Source organism: Carassius gibelio, chromosome A17 (assembly GCF_023724105.1).
Source record: "Carassius gibelio isolate Cgi1373 ecotype wild population from Czech Republic chromosome A17, carGib1.2-hapl.c, whole genome shotgun sequence".
Classification (NCBI taxonomy): Eukaryota; Metazoa; Chordata; class Actinopteri; order Cypriniformes; family Cyprinidae; genus Carassius; species Carassius gibelio.
In genome coordinates, this window is record NC_068387.1 from 21,234,172 (window position 1) to 21,255,157 (window position 20,986).

At 37.5% G+C, this 20,986-nt stretch overlaps 2 protein-coding genes across 2 annotated transcripts; one reads left to right on the forward strand and one right to left on the reverse strand.

Annotated features, from left to right (window-relative positions):
* The first annotated feature begins 6,834 nt into the window (after positions 1 to 6,834).
* LOC128031526 (collagen alpha-1(X) chain-like) lies at positions 6,835 to 11,490 on the forward strand. The gene is made up of 3 exons (XM_052619819.1): positions 6,835 to 6,968; positions 7,247 to 7,388; positions 9,113 to 11,490. The coding sequence occupies exons 2-3, from the start codon at positions 7,262 to 7,264 to the stop codon at positions 10,951 to 10,953; spliced, it is 1,968 nt and encodes a 655-aa protein (XP_052475779.1). The 5' UTR covers positions 6,835 to 6,968; positions 7,247 to 7,261; the 3' UTR covers positions 10,954 to 11,490.
* A 947-nt stretch (positions 11,491 to 12,437) lies between these two features.
* LOC127933617 (myristoylated alanine-rich C-kinase substrate-like) lies at positions 12,438 to 19,694 on the reverse strand. The gene is made up of 2 exons (XM_052530706.1): positions 19,352 to 19,694; positions 12,438 to 14,011 (listed from the first exon to the last, which is right to left on the reverse strand). Exons 1-2 carry the CDS (start codon positions 19,436 to 19,438, stop codon positions 13,397 to 13,399), a joined length of 702 nt encoding a protein of 233 aa, XP_052386666.1. The 5' UTR covers positions 19,439 to 19,694; the 3' UTR covers positions 12,438 to 13,396.
* Between the last annotated feature and the right edge of the window lie 1,292 nt (positions 19,695 to 20,986).

The following is a 20,986-nucleotide window of genomic DNA, read 5'->3' on the forward strand; positions in this document are numbered from 1 at the left end:
TCTTGGATCAGTTATTATCTTTAAATACAGGATTTAACCACCAAAAGTTATGTTCTGAAAAACCCATTAGGTAGCTTTATTTAACCAATTCCTTTAAGTGATTCTGATTCCCTGAAGTAAAGGATATATTTTTTCTCCTATGCTGTCATAAAAAAGTGAAAGGTGAGACATGTCTGCAAGGTAGAGGATCAGACATACCAACTCCAGAGAAAGAGTTGCCAATGCTTTTAGAAGACCCACCTACAGGCTGAGATGAAATGAGAATGAAGCCAGTAATGTGTTTAACTCAGAGCTGCGCGCTTGACACCTTGAATACACCTTTGACTTTCAAGTTCTTTAAATGTCTTCTGATCTTTACACTTACACTTTACACTCCACTTGGGACAAATAACAATGATGGTATCAGTGTTCCCTTGACGTTTCATGCTTGATGAATAATGTCCCAAAGACCAGTTTCAGAGTGCCTATTTCCAAGACCCTATAATTTCACTAACAATCTATTTGAGTATTTCCCATAAACCCTTTCATTCATAAAACTCTAAGTAGCTTTTAGTGGTTCAGTTAGTTTATTGAAATCTTACATTTGTGTCCTAATCCAGATGGGGTATCTTTAGCTCTCACTCAAAGGCAGATCCCTGTTACATCAACCAATGATTATTATATTGCATTTTCTTGTCCTGGGTGAGGAAGTGCTCTGGTCACTGGGAAGTGAGCCAGAAACATCTGCTCATCTTCAAATATCACATTGCTAAAGCTAATGAAGCTTGGAGGTTCAAACCTGCAATACTACCATTGTAGCCCTCAGTGAAACACTTGACCTCAAGTTGCTAAAACGTGACATCCGAAGTGTACTGTATAGTTCGCAATATCAGTGGTCCTGGCAGTGTTTTTTTTTCTTCTTCTTCTGTTGATTGGCAACGTATAGGCTACTATATTTTAACAAAACATTTGCAATTTATTTATCTTTTTTCAATGCACCTTAATTAGTAAGTAATTAAATATTTGTGATTTGTATTTTTGTAGGTCCTTTTTTCAAAACATCTATGTAATAAAATTCCTCTCTTTTTTTGTGAGAATACGCAGGTGCTTTTAAATGGCAAAACTATGGAGCCCTGCACATGACATGCAGGAAAAAATATTAGGCTAAATCGTGTGCACGATTTACTAATTTGTTCCCTCGATGTACTAAAACGTGCACAAGATTACTATTGCGTTCCCTTGATTTACTATTTTGTACATTCGATTTATAAATTGTGCGCATGATTTTCTAATTAGTTCCCTCAATTTGCTAAATTGCGTTCTCATTGCGATTTTTTAATTGATTTTTTAATTGCGTTTCCTCGATTTAGCAAATCGAGGGAACGCAAGAGTAAATCAAGGGAACGCAATAGCAATCGTGTGCACATTTTAGTACATTGAGGGAACGAATTAGTAAATCATGCGCACAATTTATTTATTTTTTCTTGCATGTCATGTGCGGGGCTCCGTAAAAAACATATATACTGTAATGAAATGTATTATATATATTATGTATTATTATAGATGCTTTGCCATTCAAAAGTATCTGTGTATTTTGATGAAAAAATCTGCATTGCATGATATGATTAGCTACCAATGTGATCTCTATATTATATAGCTACATTTTCAAAATAAGCTAAATTTTTGAATAGCAAAACACTTACTGTATTTAAATATTTGTGATTTCTGCCCTGGAAGCTATTTTTTTCGATCAAAACATATTTTGAATTACCAAATATCTGTAATAATATTATTATTATTTGTAGTTGTAGTAGTAGTAGTATTTTCTTTGATGCTGGCATTTTTTTAATGGTCAAAAAATGTTATGTTTTTGAATATTTTTGCCCCAGGAATGGTGTAGTTACAACATTCACCAGCAGGGACTCCGTGATAGAACAGAATTGTTTCCCCAATTCTTTCACCAATTTTGTTTTTAAACCTGTATTACTTTCTTTTGTGGCACACAAAAAATATATATTTTGAAAAATTATTATTATTTTGTCCAAAATCAATGTTGATTAATTCAACATTGATAATTAAAGAAAAAGTTTCTTGTGTTCTCTAGAAGAAAGTCTAAAATTACATGAGGGTGGTAAAATGGTGACATAAATTAAATTTTTGGGTCAACTGTACCTTTTAGAAATCATTATAGTAGAATGTTAGTGTTAATGGCACTGAATACACATAGTAGATTTCTGTAGGTAGACCATTAATTCAGAAGTACAGTATCTTGTTACTTTTGTGAATGCCTACAATTCAGGCCATAATGGTTATTATAAAGTAAGATGGTAACCACAACAAGAAGGTCAGAGAATGTAATTAATTTAACAGAGGCCTATTTGGCTGAAAGAAAGTTTTTTTTTCTTTCATTCTCCATCTTTTACTCTGTTATACTGCAAAGTGAAGTCACCATAACTTAAGTGCTGTGTCATTTTATGGCCCTATCACACAGCTCATAAAAAGAAAACTAAATCACTCACTTAACAACATGGACTTTTAATTACCTACACAGCAAACACAAGCATGATTTCATCAGGAGGACACATCTTGAGCTCTCTGGTTTTGAGATGAGGAATTAAAAACTCTCCATGCTGCTTGTTTTGACCATTTTTAAATGGAGGACATAAATTATCTGAACCTTGAAAATGTTACAAAAAGACAGAGTCCACCCATATTCGCTCTGTCATTAAACTAAATGTTAGTAGCATTTTGAGTCACTTGCCTCGTTAGTGGGTTGTAAACACAAACAAGGTTTGCAAAAAAAATCTGTTTGCTGGAGATTTCACTGCAGGAGGTGCGATGACACATTTAGAAAGACTATATGTTTTCAGCAGCAGAGCAGAAAGTGTTTATGGCATTAAAAAACATTTTCAGTTCACTCAAAAAAATTTATTTTCTCACTATTTCCTCATCCTCATGTCATTTCTAATCCATGTGAAGTTATTGTTGATCACAGAAAGAGAAATTTCTGATGTTTTTCACAGAGGCAGTGAGTTAAACTGAAGAACCAGATCAGTTCATTTACGAATAATTGTTTTACTTTTTTCATTTATTTATTTTGCTTTTTCCGTTATTTTAATGGACTTTGTCAATTTGTCAGTGACTCAACTCAACTAACACAACTGGTTCAACTCAATTAATTTAGTTCATAACACAAAGCCAGTGGCGTAGCGCAAACTGCGTTGACCCACCCGCAAGAGTGAAGGCGGGGCCCCTCACCGCATAGATGGGGGATTCACCTTTTCATTCAAAATCGTGAATTAGTACTGTGGAATTTAATAGTATGTAATTATTTCGTATTTATTTATTAAGAACTTTTCACACAAAAAAAAGAATAAAAGAAACACCAACAATAAAACAGCAATTACATTAACTTGTTAAAATGCAAGGGAGCACATGACTTCAAAATATTTTTTCTATCTGCAGTATACAACAAAGATTCATGACGATTAACATTCAATAAATGTAATATATATTACCTTTAAAATCCTCCAAGCGCCCCTTTCTCCTAGCATTTTTTTGCGCAAAGTCCTTGACAATGTCTGTTATGTCCATCTGACGCGTGTGCTGGCTTTCAATGCTGAGTATCGCAAGTTCAGAAAGTCTGTCCTGGCTCATTGTGCTTCTCATGCAGGTTTTTATTAGTTTTAGTTTAGAAAAAGATTTCCGTTGGTCCATTTTTGAGCTCCGCTGACATATTTTCTTTTACTCATTTTGCGCTCATAAGCTTCACTTTCTAAACAGTTGCGGAAATTCTTAATCGTGATTGGATAACAAGGACAACAGATATGGTCATAATCGCCAAACACGGTAGGGTGCAATTACTACCAAAATAAAAGTCCTATACGTTCACGTTATAAAAACGCTTTCATTATTTATTCGAGTCAATTTTTGGGGGGCCCTGCGGGCCCGTCCGCTACGCCACTGCACAAAGCTGAGCTATTAAGATTGATTTATACTTTATTTTATTCCGCAAGGATGAATGACATTAAATACTTTTACATTGTCACAAAAAATGTATATTTCAAATACTTGCTTTCTATTCATCAAAGAACCCGGAGAAATATTCATTAAGCAGTACAACCATTTTTAATAGTCATTATAATAGGACATCAGCATATATTGACTTCTGAAGGATTCTGTGTGTGCAACGGGGGTGACAGAGACTTGAGGTGAGTAGATCCACTTGCAAGGCATTATTCAATGACATTGTCAATACCGGCAAAAGTCAAACAATGACAAACAGATATATCAAGGGTGAGACTGAGAAGTAATCCTTGAAACAGGCGTGGGTCCAGAGGGCGAGGCAAACGGTTAATCCAATAACAGGCGATAATCCAGGCATGGCGTAAACAGAGTTTGAATGGTAGAACAAAAGGGGTAAACAAAATAAGAAGGCAAGAATCAAAACATGAGTAAACAAACAAGACAACATAATGAACTAAAAACTAGACAGGCTCCATATAGTAGCGATTGCTTGGAGAAAGATAAATGCATGCAATACTCGGCGACTAGAGCAGGATCAGAGTAAGTGTTATATAGGATGCAGGTGAGTGCACAATCAGTGTATTGGACCATGGGAGATGTAGTCCAGAGTGATGTGTGACGTGTGTAGTGTGAGTGTCGATATGGTGAGAGAGAGCGACCTCTTGTGATAACCGGATGAAAGTCCATGGAACGGATTAGTGACAATGTGATACTGAAGTCTGAAACACTGGCTACTACAAAATCCAGCCTTTTGTCTTTCTTTTTTCTTTTTATAATTGACATTATAAACATAATTCACAACATTATTTACTTTATTTTCGATCAAATAAATGCAGCCTGAGCATGTGACTTCTTTAATGTTTGAGCTGGTGTGCACATGGTCTAAATAATCATTGTAAGAAACCGTTTTCACAAAACAACATACCGGTTTGAAGCAACATGAGAGTGATTAAATTATCAGAATTAAAGGAAGAGGAAAAATCTGTCTTAGAATAAATGAAATAACTGAGTGTAGGTTGTAATTAAACATACTGCATGCTGCCAACAGCTGATATTGTGATCTGTCTTTTAGATGTCATGCCATGTCTATAAAACAGCATGTCTATTTTACCAGGTCAAAGTTGGTTTTCCAGAGCAAAACATGTTAAAACAATGATTGTCAAATGCAATTACTGTTCAAAACTATTTAGTATGTTAAGGCACCACTTTGGAAAATTATACATGATTGAGACTAATTCTGAAAATTGGAAACTAAGTTCATGTTCAAGTAGCACTTAATGATATGCTATGTGGCTAATATCTTCCATCAGGTGTGCAAAGGGATCTTACATTCAATCTAGTCTTTCTGCTTCAGTTAACAGTAGGGCTATATCATATATAAAATCATATATGAGCTAAACCATAGAGTTTCTGTTATTATGTAAAGATTTAGGAGCTGTTGACTGCCGCACATGGCTGATCGTGATAATACCGCAAGACTACTCTTGTGTAGTAGAGGGTATGATAAATTGGGCGTGCACGTTTCACATGCACCCAAAAATAAACTGGGAAAAAATCCAGCAGCAGCCTCGGAAAGTTAGGGATAGCTGTGTGAGAAGACGTAATTTATGGAAATTAAACGTGATGAAAGGACCATAATAGCAAGAAATGCTTAGTGATGAAGACGCTGACAAATCCAAAAACATACACAGACTTGCTCATAAAGGCTACTGTACAAAATGTGCGCCCCCTTCTGGACGCTTGGTGAAATTCTCATCATAACCCCGACACAAGAGGTTAAAAAAGTCAGTCAGATGTATTTTCCAGAACGTCTTTTTATATATTCTTTATTAGCTGTTTCTGGGTGAAGCACTTACAAAAATACACATGTAAAGAACCATAAACTTGGCCTGAAATAGTAGATTTTATGAAAGCCTCACACACTCTCCGAACAGACACTCTGAACAAACAGAGTCAAAGTGGCCTCTGTATGTGGATTTCTCAAGGAAAAGAGTTAAATATGTTCTCTAATGGTCAGGCACTTTTGGATCCATCATGTTTGTTGTTATGGACAGCAGGAGGTTTTTCGTTACCACACCAACCTGCTGAATCTGTCTTCCCCCAATGTTTTTGTATATATTTTTCTGGGAGAAATTCAAATGCACCAGACAGGCCAAAAAAGTGAGGAATTTGTAAAGACAACCAGACAAGGCTGAATTTGGAAGTGATTTTCAATAGTAGTTTTGAAATGATTATATTTAGAAATGTGCAATTAGACACTTTTAATCTGTTAATCTGAAGAAAAAAAATTCACATAGAAGTTAGCTTTTTTTAAAACTTTTTTTTATATTATTATTGTTTTTATCTATCTATCTATCTATCTATCTATCTATCTATCTATCTATCTATCTATCTATCTATCTATCTATCTATCTGTTTTTAATTTTAGATAGATAGATAGATAGATAGACAGATAGATATATAGATATTTAGATATATAGATAGATAGATAGATAGACAGACAGACAGACACTGAGAAACTGCTAAATTCTGTGTGAATTATTGTTTATATCATGTTTCTAAAGATAACGACATTACATAGGGAAGTCCACATCATACAGGCTGTCCGTACCCTAAAATGACATTTTTCCAGCCAAATTTAGGACTAAAATGCATCTTTTGCAGCTTTGAGGGGAGCTTAACAAGATCTAATCATGGGTCTAAACACTCAAAGGAAAAGCCATCCTGAAGTGACATGCCAACAGTAGGCAAATGTGCTTGGTAATTACAGCCTTGCGATGAGAGGGGAGGTACTAGTGTGGTAGGTGCTTTTTTAATGATGCAAGGGCCAGATATGGTATAAAAACCCTCATCATTGTGCTAGGCAGCAGCAGATCCTGTCTGTCTCCTACTACAGGGATATTCAGAAGTGGGAGCTGCGGCTGCGTTACATTTTTTTATTTATTTGGAACCCAAGTATGCCGGTAGGTGTCCATTTTTTTTCTTTGGTTTTGGGGAACTAGGCCCTGATATTAAATGACACCAATCAGCAGGTGCAGATGTCAGGGTGCTCTTATTACTACTTTGATTTATAGTTTATACAGATTAATAATTATTTATTGGAATGAAAGCTGAAATCATAGTTTATGATTGTTTACTTTAAAAATGGCTAAACCAATTGTTCCTTCAGAATGTTTTTCCCACCAACAGTGCTTTTTTTTTTTTTACGTCATCACATCTAACTCTTTTGATTCCATTGCAGATTTGACCTCAGACAATGGAACTAAGAGTAGCAAGCATTCTTCTTCTCCTGGTTGCCTTGACGGCTGCCCATGGTGACAGATATGTTGTCAAGAAGGTGGCGAAGGCCCCCAAGTACCAGCCTTACTCAGTGAAAAGCCATGGTATGTATAAAATTGAAAAATACTTGTTTTTGATTTCTTCAGGGTACTGAAGATCTTTTTCTGTCTGTCATGTTTGACCTAAAGATAAAAAAGATTAGCATGTGAATGCTACACTGAGTTTAAATGCAGGCAAAACAAATCTTAGGGAAATATTTGGTATGCACATAGCAAAGCTGTATGAGTAGAATCCAGCACACTGATTGGTTCCGGATACACTGTGTCCTCCAATAGTATAATGCAACTTGTCTAAGTTTAGAATATTCAAATTGTTGATTCATAGCAGGCAAAAACATGTCATGCCTTTACAGATGCATCATACTATAAAGTCAGTTCTTCTGTCTTTGATTATATATTGGAAGTGATTTTAAAAACTATTTTAGTTTAGGTAGCAAAAAGGGCATTTTACATAAAACAAATGTATGAAAGATTCAATGTGTTAAATCTGTTTTCTTTATATTGTGTTTAACTGCATGGTTTGATGAACTCCCCAAAGGTCAAATATAATCACTGAAGTCATCCTTAGATCGGTATAACTGTACCATGAAATACTGTACAGATTGTATGATTTGTTTGAGTAGAAGCTATTCAGTATTGTTTTGAAAGTATATGCACATAAGAAACAACCAACTTTCAAAGGTTATGAACAGCTATTTAAAATTAGCTTCTAAAGACATGTTGAAAAGTGATTTGTCTGGGTGTGCCACAGCAAATTTAAGACACATCTGTTTTGTTTCATGAAAGCTGTGCCTAGAATAATGACCTATGGTATGATGCAGTTTACAAACCAATAGATTTGACCACATGAAGGCAATCATAAAACTGGAGCCCTAGCCCCATTATATATATTAATGCAATACAGATAAATTATGGTTCTGATATTAGTATGAATGTATATATAAAAAAACTAAATGCAAAAAACAAAACATGAAATACTAAATTACTTTGTCTCGCAAGGTCTTTGGATAAATGTTCTGGTAGGCCTTTGTCCGGTCAAGTTTATTTATCAACAATATAGCAATAAAGCATGCAATTCCAGGAAGTGAAATGTTTTTGAAGATAAAGAACTGAATCACAGATATAAGATTTAACATTTTTACATTTCATTTGAAACAAGGCACTTTTTTCCCCACAATAATTACAAAAAAAGTATAATTATAATTTAACACACAACTGTTTGTGTAACTGTATATGTATAGATTTGTTGTGAATTAACAATATATCAGGTTTGAAATTTTTAAATGTGACACTAAAACTAAACTAAAGTTTTAAAATGTATTATTTCTGATGTACGAACACTGCTTTTATAAAAAGAGCTTGAATAAAAAAGGTATTTATAGTGAATCTGTAGAGCATACTGACTTCCTGCTTCTTAGGAAAACAGCTCTATTTCAAAAAGCCTGTAGTTATAGAATCAATATATAGTCAAACAATTCCCAATGAGGCAGACATGGGTTAAAAGGTACTATATGGTTATAGGACCACTTTTAGTCAGACATTTCTAAAATCTGTCCAAATGTTATCTGTCCAGATCTCTAGCAACACAATATATTATCAATTTTATACTGGTATATTGTACAACGTAGAATTGCATGAAAATAATAAAATTTCATTCATAAATTCAATTAGAATGTGCAATTCTACCAATAACTTGTTATTGCCACTGATACATAATGTACATAATGACTATGAATATTGCCACTGATATACTTCTTGTTTTATTCCAGTGGTATCTGTAGCAGGAGAACCAGGCATCCCTGGAGAGCCAGGCCAACCTGGACCTCCTGGCCCCCCTGGAGAGCGAGGAGAAGATGGTGAAGGACTGCCAGGGCCACAGGGACCCCCTGGACCACCTGGTCCTGCTGGTTACTCTGCACCTGGAAAACCTGGTACTCCAGGTGGACCCGGCAAACCTGGAGTCACAGGTGCACCTGGACATAAAGGAGACTCTGGTGCACCTGGTCCTCAAGGCCCCAGAGGCATGCCTGGTCCTGCTGGTAGCCCTGGACCAGCAGGCATTTCTGCAACTGGCAAAGCTGGACCAGCAGGCCTGCCAGGAGCAATGGGACCCCGCGGTGAGCCAGGTCTTAAAGGATATCCAGGCATTCCTGGTGCACCAGGACAAAAAGGAGAAAGGGGTTATGGGGTTCAGGGGGCACCAGGTGAGAGAGGTCCAGCAGGATCAGTGGGTGCTCCTGGAAAGCCTGGTGAGCCTGGTGTTGGAAGACCTGGCAGATCTGGACTTCCTGGTGAACCAGGTAAATCAGGCTCACCTGGCCGTGATGGGGAACCTGGACGCGTGGGTCCACAAGGTCCAAAAGGTCAAACGGGTGCTCCTGGAATTGGAATGCCCGGCAAGCCAGGCGAGAATGGTGCCCCAGGTATGCATGGCTCTGCTGGCCCCAAAGGATCACAAGGCCCAACTGGTGCTACTGGTGCTCCTGGCGTTCCAGGTTATGGCAAACCAGGTGAACCTGGTGCAAAAGGTGAGAGGGGAGTAGCTGGTAGCCCAGGTACAACAGGTCAGAAAGGTGAGCCAGGTGCTAAAGGGCAAACTGGATACACAGGTGCTACTGGTCCCATGGGTCCAGCTGGTCCTCAAGGGGCAAGAGGTTTCCCAGGTGAAAGGGGAGCAACAGGTGATAAGGGTGGTCAAGGTCCAATGGGACCTCAAGGGCTGAAGGGGCACAAGGGAGAGCAGGGACCCCAAGGCATTGAAGGCAAGCAGGGTTATACAGGGGCAACAGGCCAACCTGGTCCAAGGGGAGCTACAGGTGCTCCTGGTAACAAAGGAGATGCTGGCCAAACAGGCGCTCCTGGTACCCCAGGAACACCTGGACCTGCTGGATCAAAAGGTCTTCCAGGATATCCTGGAGCAGCAGGTGAAAAAGGAGAGGCAGGAGCTCCTGGAGCAAGAGGCCCTGTTGGTCCAGCAGGTCCTTCAGGCCCAAGTGGCCAAAAAGGTCACCCAGGTCTTCCTGGATCACCTGGCCCTGCTGGTTTGTCTGCCAAGGGAATTCCTGGGCCTCAGGGTCCACCTGGACTTCCTGGATCTGATGGACCTGCTGGACTTCCAGGTCCTGTTGGACCTCCTGGCCCTCCTGGTCCTCCTGGTGAGGTCATGTTTGAGAAGGCCCATAGTGAAACTACATTCCCACTTCTTGTCAAAAGTCCTGTGTCTGCATTCACTGTTGCAACTGTGACACCTTATCCCCCGACTGGTACCCCAATTAAGTTTGATCAGATTGTGTACAATGCAGAGCAGCATTATGATTCCGAGACAGGTCTGTTCACCTGCCAGATTCCAGGAATTTATTACTTCACCTATAGCATGCATGTGAATGGTGCTAATGCTTTAGTTGCACTTTATAAAAATGGTGATCCAATCATGTTCACCTATGATGAGTACAACAAGGGATTTGTGGACCAGATGTCTGGTAGTTCAGTCCTTCAGCTCAATGAGCAGGACACTGTTTATATCCAGATCCCTGATGATGAGGCTAATGGTGTTTTTGCCGCTGATAATGTCCATTGCTCTTTCTCTGGGTTCCTGATTGCCTCTACGTGATAAGGTTATTCAACCACATCACTTATGTAACTTCACTACTTCTCAAACAAAATATCCTGTTGTGCAAACCTTTATGCACAACAGACTGTGCTATTGTTCTGAGAAATTCAAGCATCTCAACGTGAAAACTCCAAGAAGTGGTGCCAAAAAGAAGGAAGTGTAACATGTAATCAGGGAAAGAAATACAGTTAAAACCTTTACAATAAATTTTTTGTGTGTGGATTGAGCATGTGAGGTTGTGTCCTGATAATTTCATGTCTTTTCCTTGTTTTTTTGTTTTGTATTTTTGTTTTTTGTTGCTGATGCCAGTGGCTAAATCAAATTCTTATTTTTACTGTTATTGTTGTCCTTATATCCTTGCTGATTAAACGGAAATGATCTTCCTGACATCCTTATATTTGACTTGAATATTGTGATATGGTGAAAATGAAAAACAAACCCACAAGCAAACAAATAAACATCTATAAATGTTATCCCATATGATACATTTTTCTCTGTAAATCATAATGCCTAAAATAAAATATTTCCTAAAGAGTTCCTTTCTGTGTTTTGTTATACAATGCTGAATAATTTCCTTTTTTTTGTTAAACAAGTTTCACTACAAGCTAGTATACAATGCAGCAGAATTACAACAGTACATGTTTGAATAGATATATTTCTTTTTTGTGTTGTCAGTTGCAGAAAAATTATAATGATAATACAACATTCTGTAGTTTCAAGAGTAGTGCCTTTAAAAACAGAAGGAAGTAGAGTATGCTTTGATGACTGTTAAATTCACTGTCAACCAAATGATGTGGGTTAGGTGGAGAACCAAGTAAAACAGGAGACACTGGGTGGAGGCAATCAGAAGCTGGGAGCCTCAAGCCACAGGCAGGCACTGCATTTGGAGGGTTTGAGGGAAGTGGTTGATTTTAAGAAAAGAGCACCTGGAGGGTGAAGTTGTTAGCATCTGTGAGAGCAGAGGTGGGAGCCACAAGTTTAACATTGCCATATACAAGATGAATATCCAGCATTTAAGCTAGGAACAGGAATTTTGGGTGAAAACACACCCATCTTGAGGTTGTTAGATTAGTGGCAGAGTTCATCTTGGAGTGCAGAAAATGCATGGTTCTAAATTATCTTTAGCTCCTGTGGTAGGCTAAAAACATCAGAGTAGTGGCTGTTAACATTCATTTTATACTTAGAAAGTATATGGCTTTTCTTGGAATTTAGAAGAATGGCAATTACCAGTGCTGAGGATAAAGACACAAACATAATAAAAAGTTGTGATTTGAGAACAAGCGCCTACAAACCATAATATAATCACATAATTAAATGTTTATCATGGTGCTGTTGTTCAATATATGTTGCCACAATGGGTTTGATGGTGATGGAAGAATAGACCTCAACCAACATGAAATGTTTCACATTATTCTATTGTAAAATTCTCAAAATCACACACACTATAAAGACATTGTTTCAAAATCAATACTCAAAACATATACTGTCTGTCGAAATCCTTTATTTTTGTTTTGAGTGCCCCTAAAATTAAGGGGTAAAAGAAGCATTGTGAACAATTTACACGCAATTACATTCCATTTAAAAATCAAGTAGAGTGGTGCTGACGTATTTACAGGAAAGGGGGAGAGAAAAAAAAAAATCTACCTGACGATTGCACTGGTAATTTTTCAAACATTTGTGGAACTCTGCTGGAATAAAAACCACTTGGACTGCATTACACAAGACAGGTCAAATGCTCTGATGTTAAACATTTCAAAAAAATCATTCTCATTGAAACAGGATTATAGAAAGAGAGGGAAAAAAAAAACTTCATACTTCAAACTTGATACCATAGATATTAAGAAAGAAAATATGATCAACACTGTAAAATCCAGCAAGACAAAAGCCAATACAAATACGTAATGCTGCAGTATTGCACAATGCATCTGCTGAGGTTTTGAGCACCTGTTTTGGTGATTCATGTAATGATGTCTGTAAAAATCAAATGAGAACTGACCAGTAACATCTGTAAGTTGTTCAATTACGTTTTTTCTGATAGCTCCTTTTTCCACACACTTGATTTACCAAATTGTATGGCACCAGTACCTTCAACTAACATTTCAACTCAATGTCCTTATGACACTAACATAGTTCACCTACAAAAGAAAATGAACAAAAACAGCAACAACAACAACAATTGAAACAAGCAATGCTCTATTAATCTCACTCATCCACACACAGCCACACAACTGCTACAAAAAAAGGGGGGAAATGTGCCTTTCACTTCAAATCATTCCATCCACCTTCCTTCCTTCAAAATGCCATATACAATGTAGTGGATGAAACAGGAATGGATAAAAGTATGGGAGAAAACTGACGGCTTGAAATGTCATTGGTTTTTGTACAAATTCTCCATGTTTGTGCTCCTCTGACGTCACTTAAAATGGGATTTTTACCCTCCATCTTACTCTGTGGCAGTGGCTGGGGCATCTGAGCTCTCTGCGGCTGCTGGTTCCTGAGGAGCAGCCTCGGCTTGCTTCTCCTCAGCTGGCTTCTCTTCGGCTACCTCACTGGATGGTTTTTCTTCTTTGTTTTCAGCTGGCTCCTCAGCTTTCGGTTCCTCAGCTGGAGCCTCCGTCTTGTTCTCGTCGCTGGAGGCCTCAGGCTTGGCCTCCTCAGATTCTGGTTCAGCATCCTTCTTCGGTTCACCATTCTCCACAGCTGCTGCTGCTGCTGCCGCCTCTCCACCTTCAGCATCCTTTTTAGCGCTCTTCTTAAAAGAGAAGCCACTAAGTTTGAATGGTTTCTTAAAGGAGAAGCGCTTTTTGGTTTTGACGGGCTCACTGCTCGCCGAAGCAGAACCGTTTTCTTCTGTTTTGGCTGTGTCTTCACCATTGCCGACGGTGGAACTTTCCACTTGGCCCTCAGGAGCAGCATTCTCTGCACCTCCTTCCTCGGCCTTTGCTTCCTCTGCTTTCACCTCCTCATCAGCAGAGTGCTTTCCATTGGCCTGCACATCCTCCGTGGCTGCTTCTGCACTTGGAGAGGCATTCCCATTGGTTTTAGCATGGCCATTCTCCTGTGGGAATAAGAAAATGCTTCATATAATCCGTTTTTGTGTAACAGGGTTTCTATACCACCTCATATTAAATTTAAGATCTAAACCTGTAATGGAAATACACATTACACACACACACATGTAATATTTAATGAGTTTAACGTAAAAACAAAACAAAATATAAATCACTGTAATAAATTATATTCAAGATATACAGTGAACTTTTCATGACAGAGGATAATATTCCATGCAAAATATCCCCACAAAAGCACAGCATTACTAAGATTTTTGGTGGTGCAAACAATTTATTCTGAAGCAATATTTTCTACCAGCTTTTACATACTGAAATCTGCTTATTTTTATTTACCGAAGGCCTATTTTTACAAATACATAAATAATGTTTTGATATTAATCAAAGCGTTAAATACTGATATTTGAATTTTAAATAAAAAGGTACTTTATATGTGAAATCAAAACCGCCAGTAGGTGGCAGCAAGTCTCTGTTAATAAGTGAGTCATGCCGATTGAACTGAATCATTTAAATTATTGATTCATTCAGGAACGGACCACCATCATGTTGCTCAGGGACACAAAACAGCGGTCAAAATAGTGCACAAACGGGCAATATGGTGTCTAAAACTGGTGTCTCTTAATTAAATTTAAGTTTATTGAACTGTTATCAATATCACTTTTGTAGTTACCGTATTTTTCGTATAAGTCGCATCAGTCCAAAAATACATCATGATGAGGAAAAAAAACATATAAGTCGCACTGGACTATAAATCGCATTTATTTAGAACCAAGAACTAAGAGAAAACATTATCGTTTCCAGCCGCGAGAGACGGTAATGTCTTCTCTTGGTTGATTACTCTTGGTTCATGGCAAATTAATTTGGATAAATAGGTCGCAGGACCAGCCAAACTATGAAAAAAAGTGCGACTTATAGTCCGGAAAATACGGTATGTGAAAACTGACTCTTCATGTGAAATTCATTAACAATATAAAGCGGAATAAATATAAATTTTCTGCCCCCATGTCTTGAATTTCTGATCACTGAATGTATTTTAATGGACTGTACTGCACTTTCGACATGCACAATGGCGCAGAAGTATATATTTAAAAAAAAACTGGCGCATAGATTGATGCGAAATAAAGCCAATAGTTCAAGATTGTTTTAAGTTTATATATAAAGAAATTATTAATTCATTGACTCATTCATCACAAGGAAAATTACTTCTCAAAGGTGATTCACGACAGTTTTAGAGGACAATTACTTCTCGTCGCCCCCTGTTGTTTCAAAGAATCGTACAACATTGAACGTAACAAGTATAAAAGCCTCGTCCATTTGGGAAGGTCCGTATAAAGTCAGTGGAGGCTCGCAAAGTGTAGCCAGGCGAAAGTAAAATCCTGCTTTATGGGGTAACTAGGGTAGCTGGCGTTTACTTTGAATGTAGGCTATTAAATTTAGAAGAATCATTCTCACGTTTCGATCCTTTGCTGGGAACTTTTACTCACTTATGATTTAATCACGCTATTTGTCCGGTCGGGCAAGTAAAAAAAAAAAAAAAAAAAAGAAAGAAAAAAAAGAAAGAAACTAGCTAGACGGTGATCAGCTGTAGCTCGCCCCATATTATTATTATTAGGGATGGGCATTCGATTAAATTGTCTTAGTCGATCGTCGGGAGAATTAACGATCGACTATCGATTAATCATTAATATTTTTATAATATAATTAATTATTTAATTTTTATAATAAAAAAAATGCAATGAATACAAAAATACAGCGTGTTTTTCCTCGGTGAGACCTTTATTACAAGATCAACTTGTGGCAGACAGTTAAACTACGTTCAGGCAAACCGAACATATATCCGCGTGCATATGCAGTGCTCTAAAGCAGCGGAACCTGCAGCTGCTAGCAGGCGTTCTTAACCCTTTCGAGTCGATTAACGCATATATGCGTTTTGAGTCTGAATAAAGTGCTTCATTCTTTTTTCTGAGGAAATCCATTTCTCAAATCATCAACCACATCACATCTTTTTGGGGTGAATTATGTTTTAGTCCTCTTATCGCGAAGCAAACAGTAAAATAAAATAAAAACTTGAAGAACAGTCTCGCTGCCTTTTCTTCTGTGTGGGCGTATTCAAGCCGCGCGTCAGTTTGAATCTGAATAGCGCGTTCAGCGCGGGGGCGTGGTCACATTAAATATAATGAAGGAAGATATGAAAAAAAGACATTGCGTTGTTTTCATATGGATTACTTTATCTCAGAATATTTGTTTTCGCCAACACATTCCAGGCTTTCTATAGATATCTCTCTCATGTCTCTTCGTTGAGTATTCACGGAGTTACGGTTCATTTTAATGAAATGTTTGTACATGACGATCAGCGGAGACAAAGACTGTAGACAGCGCACCTTGTTTGTTATCTTTATTTTATAAGTGCACAAAGGTTTTTTGTTATTATGTCTGTATCCAAAAAAAACTAGACCCTTTACAGATTCGATTGTATTGCTCTCGATTGTATTGATGTATTGCTCTTATCTGTACGATTAAAACTGAGAGTGTAATTTATCAGGGGTTATCAGGAGAAAATGACTCAAAACGCATATATGCGTTAATCGACTCGAAAGGGTTAAAGCCTCATGAAAATTTGCCGGGATGCATAGGTACATCATTTGAGTCGTGGCCGTGTTGTACTTAAACACGGCATCGCAATGTTTGCAGTTAACTAGTTCGCTTTTTAAATCAAAATGGTCCCACGCCACACTTCGCCGTGACATCTTCATGATTATTCTTTGAAATCAAAACGGAAGATCACAGATAACCGAGTAGGGTGTCAAATATTGCCCCATGGTGGTAAAATATTTAATTGCTGCCACACAGTGAAATTCATTTAATTGCTTGAAGACTCGCACTACGCAACGCAACCTGCATTAGATTAAAAAAAATGCTTTAGATTAATCGATAACAAATTAACATGATCGAGGAAAATCTTAACGATCAATTATCGATCGTCGATTAATCATGCCCATCCCTAATTATTATTATTATTATTATTATTATTATTATTGAGATCATTAAGAAGATATTTCAATCTGTATTCTGCTACTGCAATTCTCTCTGAATGCAGTAACTTACTGTGGGGGAGAAAAACAATTAAAAATAGACAATAATAATCTTTGTTCCGTCCAATGATTTTTACAGTCGTGGCCAAAAGCTTTGGAAGTGACACATTTTGTGTTTTGATTGCGAAGTTTGCTGCCTTAGTATTTGTAATTATTTTTCCACATATTTATATGGTATACTGAAAAACATTGATAAGCATATCCTAAGTTTTAAAGGCTTTTATTGGCAAAATAATTTGAGCCACTTCTTTATCATTCTTGTTTAGTGACATGGTGGTCCATCTTGCTGGAAAATGCATGGATCATCACCAGATTGCTCATGGATCATTGGAAGAAGTTGCTCCAACAGGATGTTTTGAAACCATTCTTTATTCATGGCAGTGTTTGGGGCAGAATTATGAGAGAGCCTTCTCCATTGGTTGAAAAGCAACCCCACACATGGATGGTCTCAGGACGCTTCACTGTTGACATGTCACAGGATAAATGGACATGGTAGCATTCAACTTTTCTTCTCTGAACAAATCGATTTCCCAGATGTCCCAAACAGTCAGAAGGGAGCTTCATCAGAGAAAATAACTTTGCACCAGTCTTCTGCTGTCCAGTCCTTGTACTTCCTCCAGAATTTCAGTCTGTCCATGACATTTTTCTTGGAGAGAAGTGGCTTCTTTTCTGCTCTTCTTAACACCAGGCCGTTGTCCAAAAGTCTTGGCCTCTGTGCGTGCAGATGCTCTCACACCAACCTGCTGCCATTCCTGAGCAAGTTCTGCACTGCTGATGACACGATTCAGTAGCTGACCCCTCAGGAGGAGACGGTCCTGGCACTTGCTGGACACTCTGGGATGTCCTGAAGACTTTCTCCTTATAGTTCTTGATGATCCGGTAAATGGTTCTTTCAGCAATTTTCTTTGTAGAAATGTCCTTGCATGTGAGGCCATTTTGATGCAAAGCCATGATGGCTGCAAGTGTTTCTTTGGAGGTAACCATTGCCAACAAGATCACAATTATTGGAAGTGGTTCTTCTCCCTTTTTAATATCAATCCGTCTGCTCTTACAATTAAATTAGTATGATAGTGATTTCACCAGTACTCATTCACATTTTCACATATGCAGCGGATATGATAAGTCAATTAATGTTGGTCATTTTCACTCAAAGCTGGTCATTTTGTGTCAGGATCAAACAGTGAAACTTTTTTTTTTTTGGCCTATGAAGCTTTTAACAATTTTTTAAAATGCATCTTATAACTCTTAAAATGAATCTAAAACAATGTGAAAGAAAACAACAACAGCTTAAGCAGCAAACTTTGCAAAACACAAAATGTATGTCACTGCCAAAACTTTTGGCCATGAAAACAGTCATTTGCTACGTCAGACTTAAAATATTTTAGCGGTAAAGGTAATCTGAATTGAAGACATTTTAAGAATTTTTAAGGCCTTTTATTGGGAAAGCGTTAAGATTTTTTAAGGACCCCCGGAAACCATGTGTAAAGATGATTAAAAACACATTTACAACCTACTAAATACAAAATTCTGTATGAAACACTAAGTTATCTGGAGTCTATAGGTTCGCCACGTGGGTAAGGTCTCATGCACTTTGTCTGGCTGATGCTGTTGCCATTTAAGTGAAAGCGTTGCAAGATGGACGAGTAGATCCAGCCGGTTCTGATCAAACCGAGGAGATCATCGTGTTGACTGCATACAATCTTACAAGCCCACTTCTCATATTAAAGCCATTCCTCATATATTAAATCCACGTAATGCTTCTCATGGCTTATTTGTGGTTCCATTTTATCAACAAGATGTGCGATAGGCATGGTGATTTAACCGAAATGGCTTTGCACGACGGGAAAGCTTGATAAAGCTACGAAGATGTTCCTGTTGAACTCATTTTTAGAAATCTGAATGGAATCACCGAATTTGACTGTAATCGTAATGATACGATTTTAAAAGAAAAAAAACTTGCCGTTTAAAAACACCGATTTCATTGGGAGTCTAACGTTATTCAAATCCATTTAAAAAAATAATAAAAACTGACGTTAAATGTAACAAATGTATGCTCTTCATTCAATTTTATAAAACAATAACGTCGATATTTAATACAAAATACTGGTTTTAAGTGGAAAGTGTAGAGACCCTTTGTTGATCGGCTCATTGTTCATTTGAACCGACTTGGTTTTTGGTAACTGCATACCCCCTCAAAACATCACACGCCTGCACATAGATAATAATTAAAGTTATTACCTGCCCGTTTGATTTATTCGCAGCCTCGGCTGGTTTTTCGGCAGCAGTCTCGTCTTTTGCTCCGTTTTTGGAGATTTGCGCTCCCATGGTTTCACACGCAACAAAGAATCGCAGATCAAATGAATGAACAAAGAGCGCGAGCTTCTCCCTCAGACGCGTCGCGTGCTCACTCTCAAGAGCGTCTGTTTTCAAATAAATCTGCGGAAAGGAGATGAAGAGAGGTGATGCTGTGATCAACTGATTGAGAAAAAATACAAATTACAGCACTCTCTCAAATATATTATTTTGGAATACGAGATGGAGATAATGAAATTGTTCTCTTTTGATAATGAGATGCTGGATACAACGCCCAAAATACCCCTGACGTCACAGAAGAGCGGCGAGAGCCAATCAAAGGCCTGCGTGAAGCCGGGGGGAGGGGTTACACTCACGCACTGGAGGGGAGGAAGGGCTCGCAACCAGCAACTGGTGATTCAGAACCAATGTATCCAGTCGCAAAGGTTTTGATTTTCTTTTTATTTCTGTTTTTATTTATTTATCTCATTTGGTCTTTGTTATTATTGTTTTTTCCTAAACCTGTCTCTTCAAAGATCTTTCTTTTGGTTTATTCAAAATATGAAGGGAGAACGTAAAAACCATAGATTTAAATGGCTGCATCTGCATTATGCCACTTTATCTATATAGACACATAAATATGTAAGCATTTCATTTCCAATGCTCCAAACTTGGGTTACAATTTTCTAATATAAACATTCAGTCACACACTGCATGCATGATGAATTCATTCTGAGGAATCCTGGTGACCTAGATTCAGTCAGTTTATTGTCAACCCAGACAGAGTTGTTTTGAATGCACTGAAATAGTCTAAAGTGCTCTTTCACATCACCATACTAACTCACGTCACCATGGAAACTGCTCAACATCACAGCATGATTGCTCATAAACAATAATAACATTGTAAATGTGCAATGGTGAACTATTTGGTTACATCTGAATGAGTGAATGATCTGCCTGAGTAATCCATAAGGGAAGATTTATATTGCGCACTTAGCTGATATACGTTTTGTTAAACAGAGAATCCCTAAAACATTAAAGCCTATTCACTAAACAAAACAGATTTGTGCAAATTGGATATTTATCTTAAAATAATATATTATAAAATTAAAATAACAGAATTTAAATGAACAGTATTAAAACAGATGTAATATTTTAGGGACATATGTTAATTGTGGCATTTGATCAACAATGATTTGAGGCATCACAAACATATTTTGAAAAGTCAGCTATAGCATAAACTGACTCAACAAAATCTTGATGAGTATATATATAAAAAATCTCACAACTGTTGGCTGGCACTACAGCAACAAATGTTGATTTAGAGTCCACTGCAGAGTTTCATTTTCTAAGATTAAAACATTGAATATGCTTGAAATTCATGCCAAACCTTGATCTGTTTTTGCTGATTACTGATTTATATATATTTACATCAGTAACATTGCACGTCATATACACGCATTGCCATTTTTTGGCAATGTGTATATGCATGTATGGCAGTACCATTGGTTACAATGGTCAAATGAGGGGATGTCAAATCTGCATCACTCCCTTTGGCCATTTTAATAGAAACACTCATAC

Bases quoted from the DNA above. Each gene is read 5' to 3' on its own strand.
- LOC127933617 (XM_052530706.1), bottom strand. From the start codon at position 19,438: ATGGGAGCGCAAATCTCCAAAAACGGAGCAAAAGACGAGACTGCTGCC. The intron at 14,012-19,351 runs GTAATAACTTTA...TTATTCCCACAG, and splicing joins CGAATAAATCAAACGGGCAG to GAGAATGGCCATGCTAAAAC.
- LOC128031526 (XM_052619819.1), top strand. From the start codon at position 7,262: ATGGAACTAAGAGTAGCAAGCATTCTTCTTCTCCTGGTTGCCTTGACG. The intron at 7,389-9,112 runs GTATGTATAAAA...GTTTTATTCCAG, and splicing joins TTACTCAGTGAAAAGCCATG to TGGTATCTGTAGCAGGAGAA.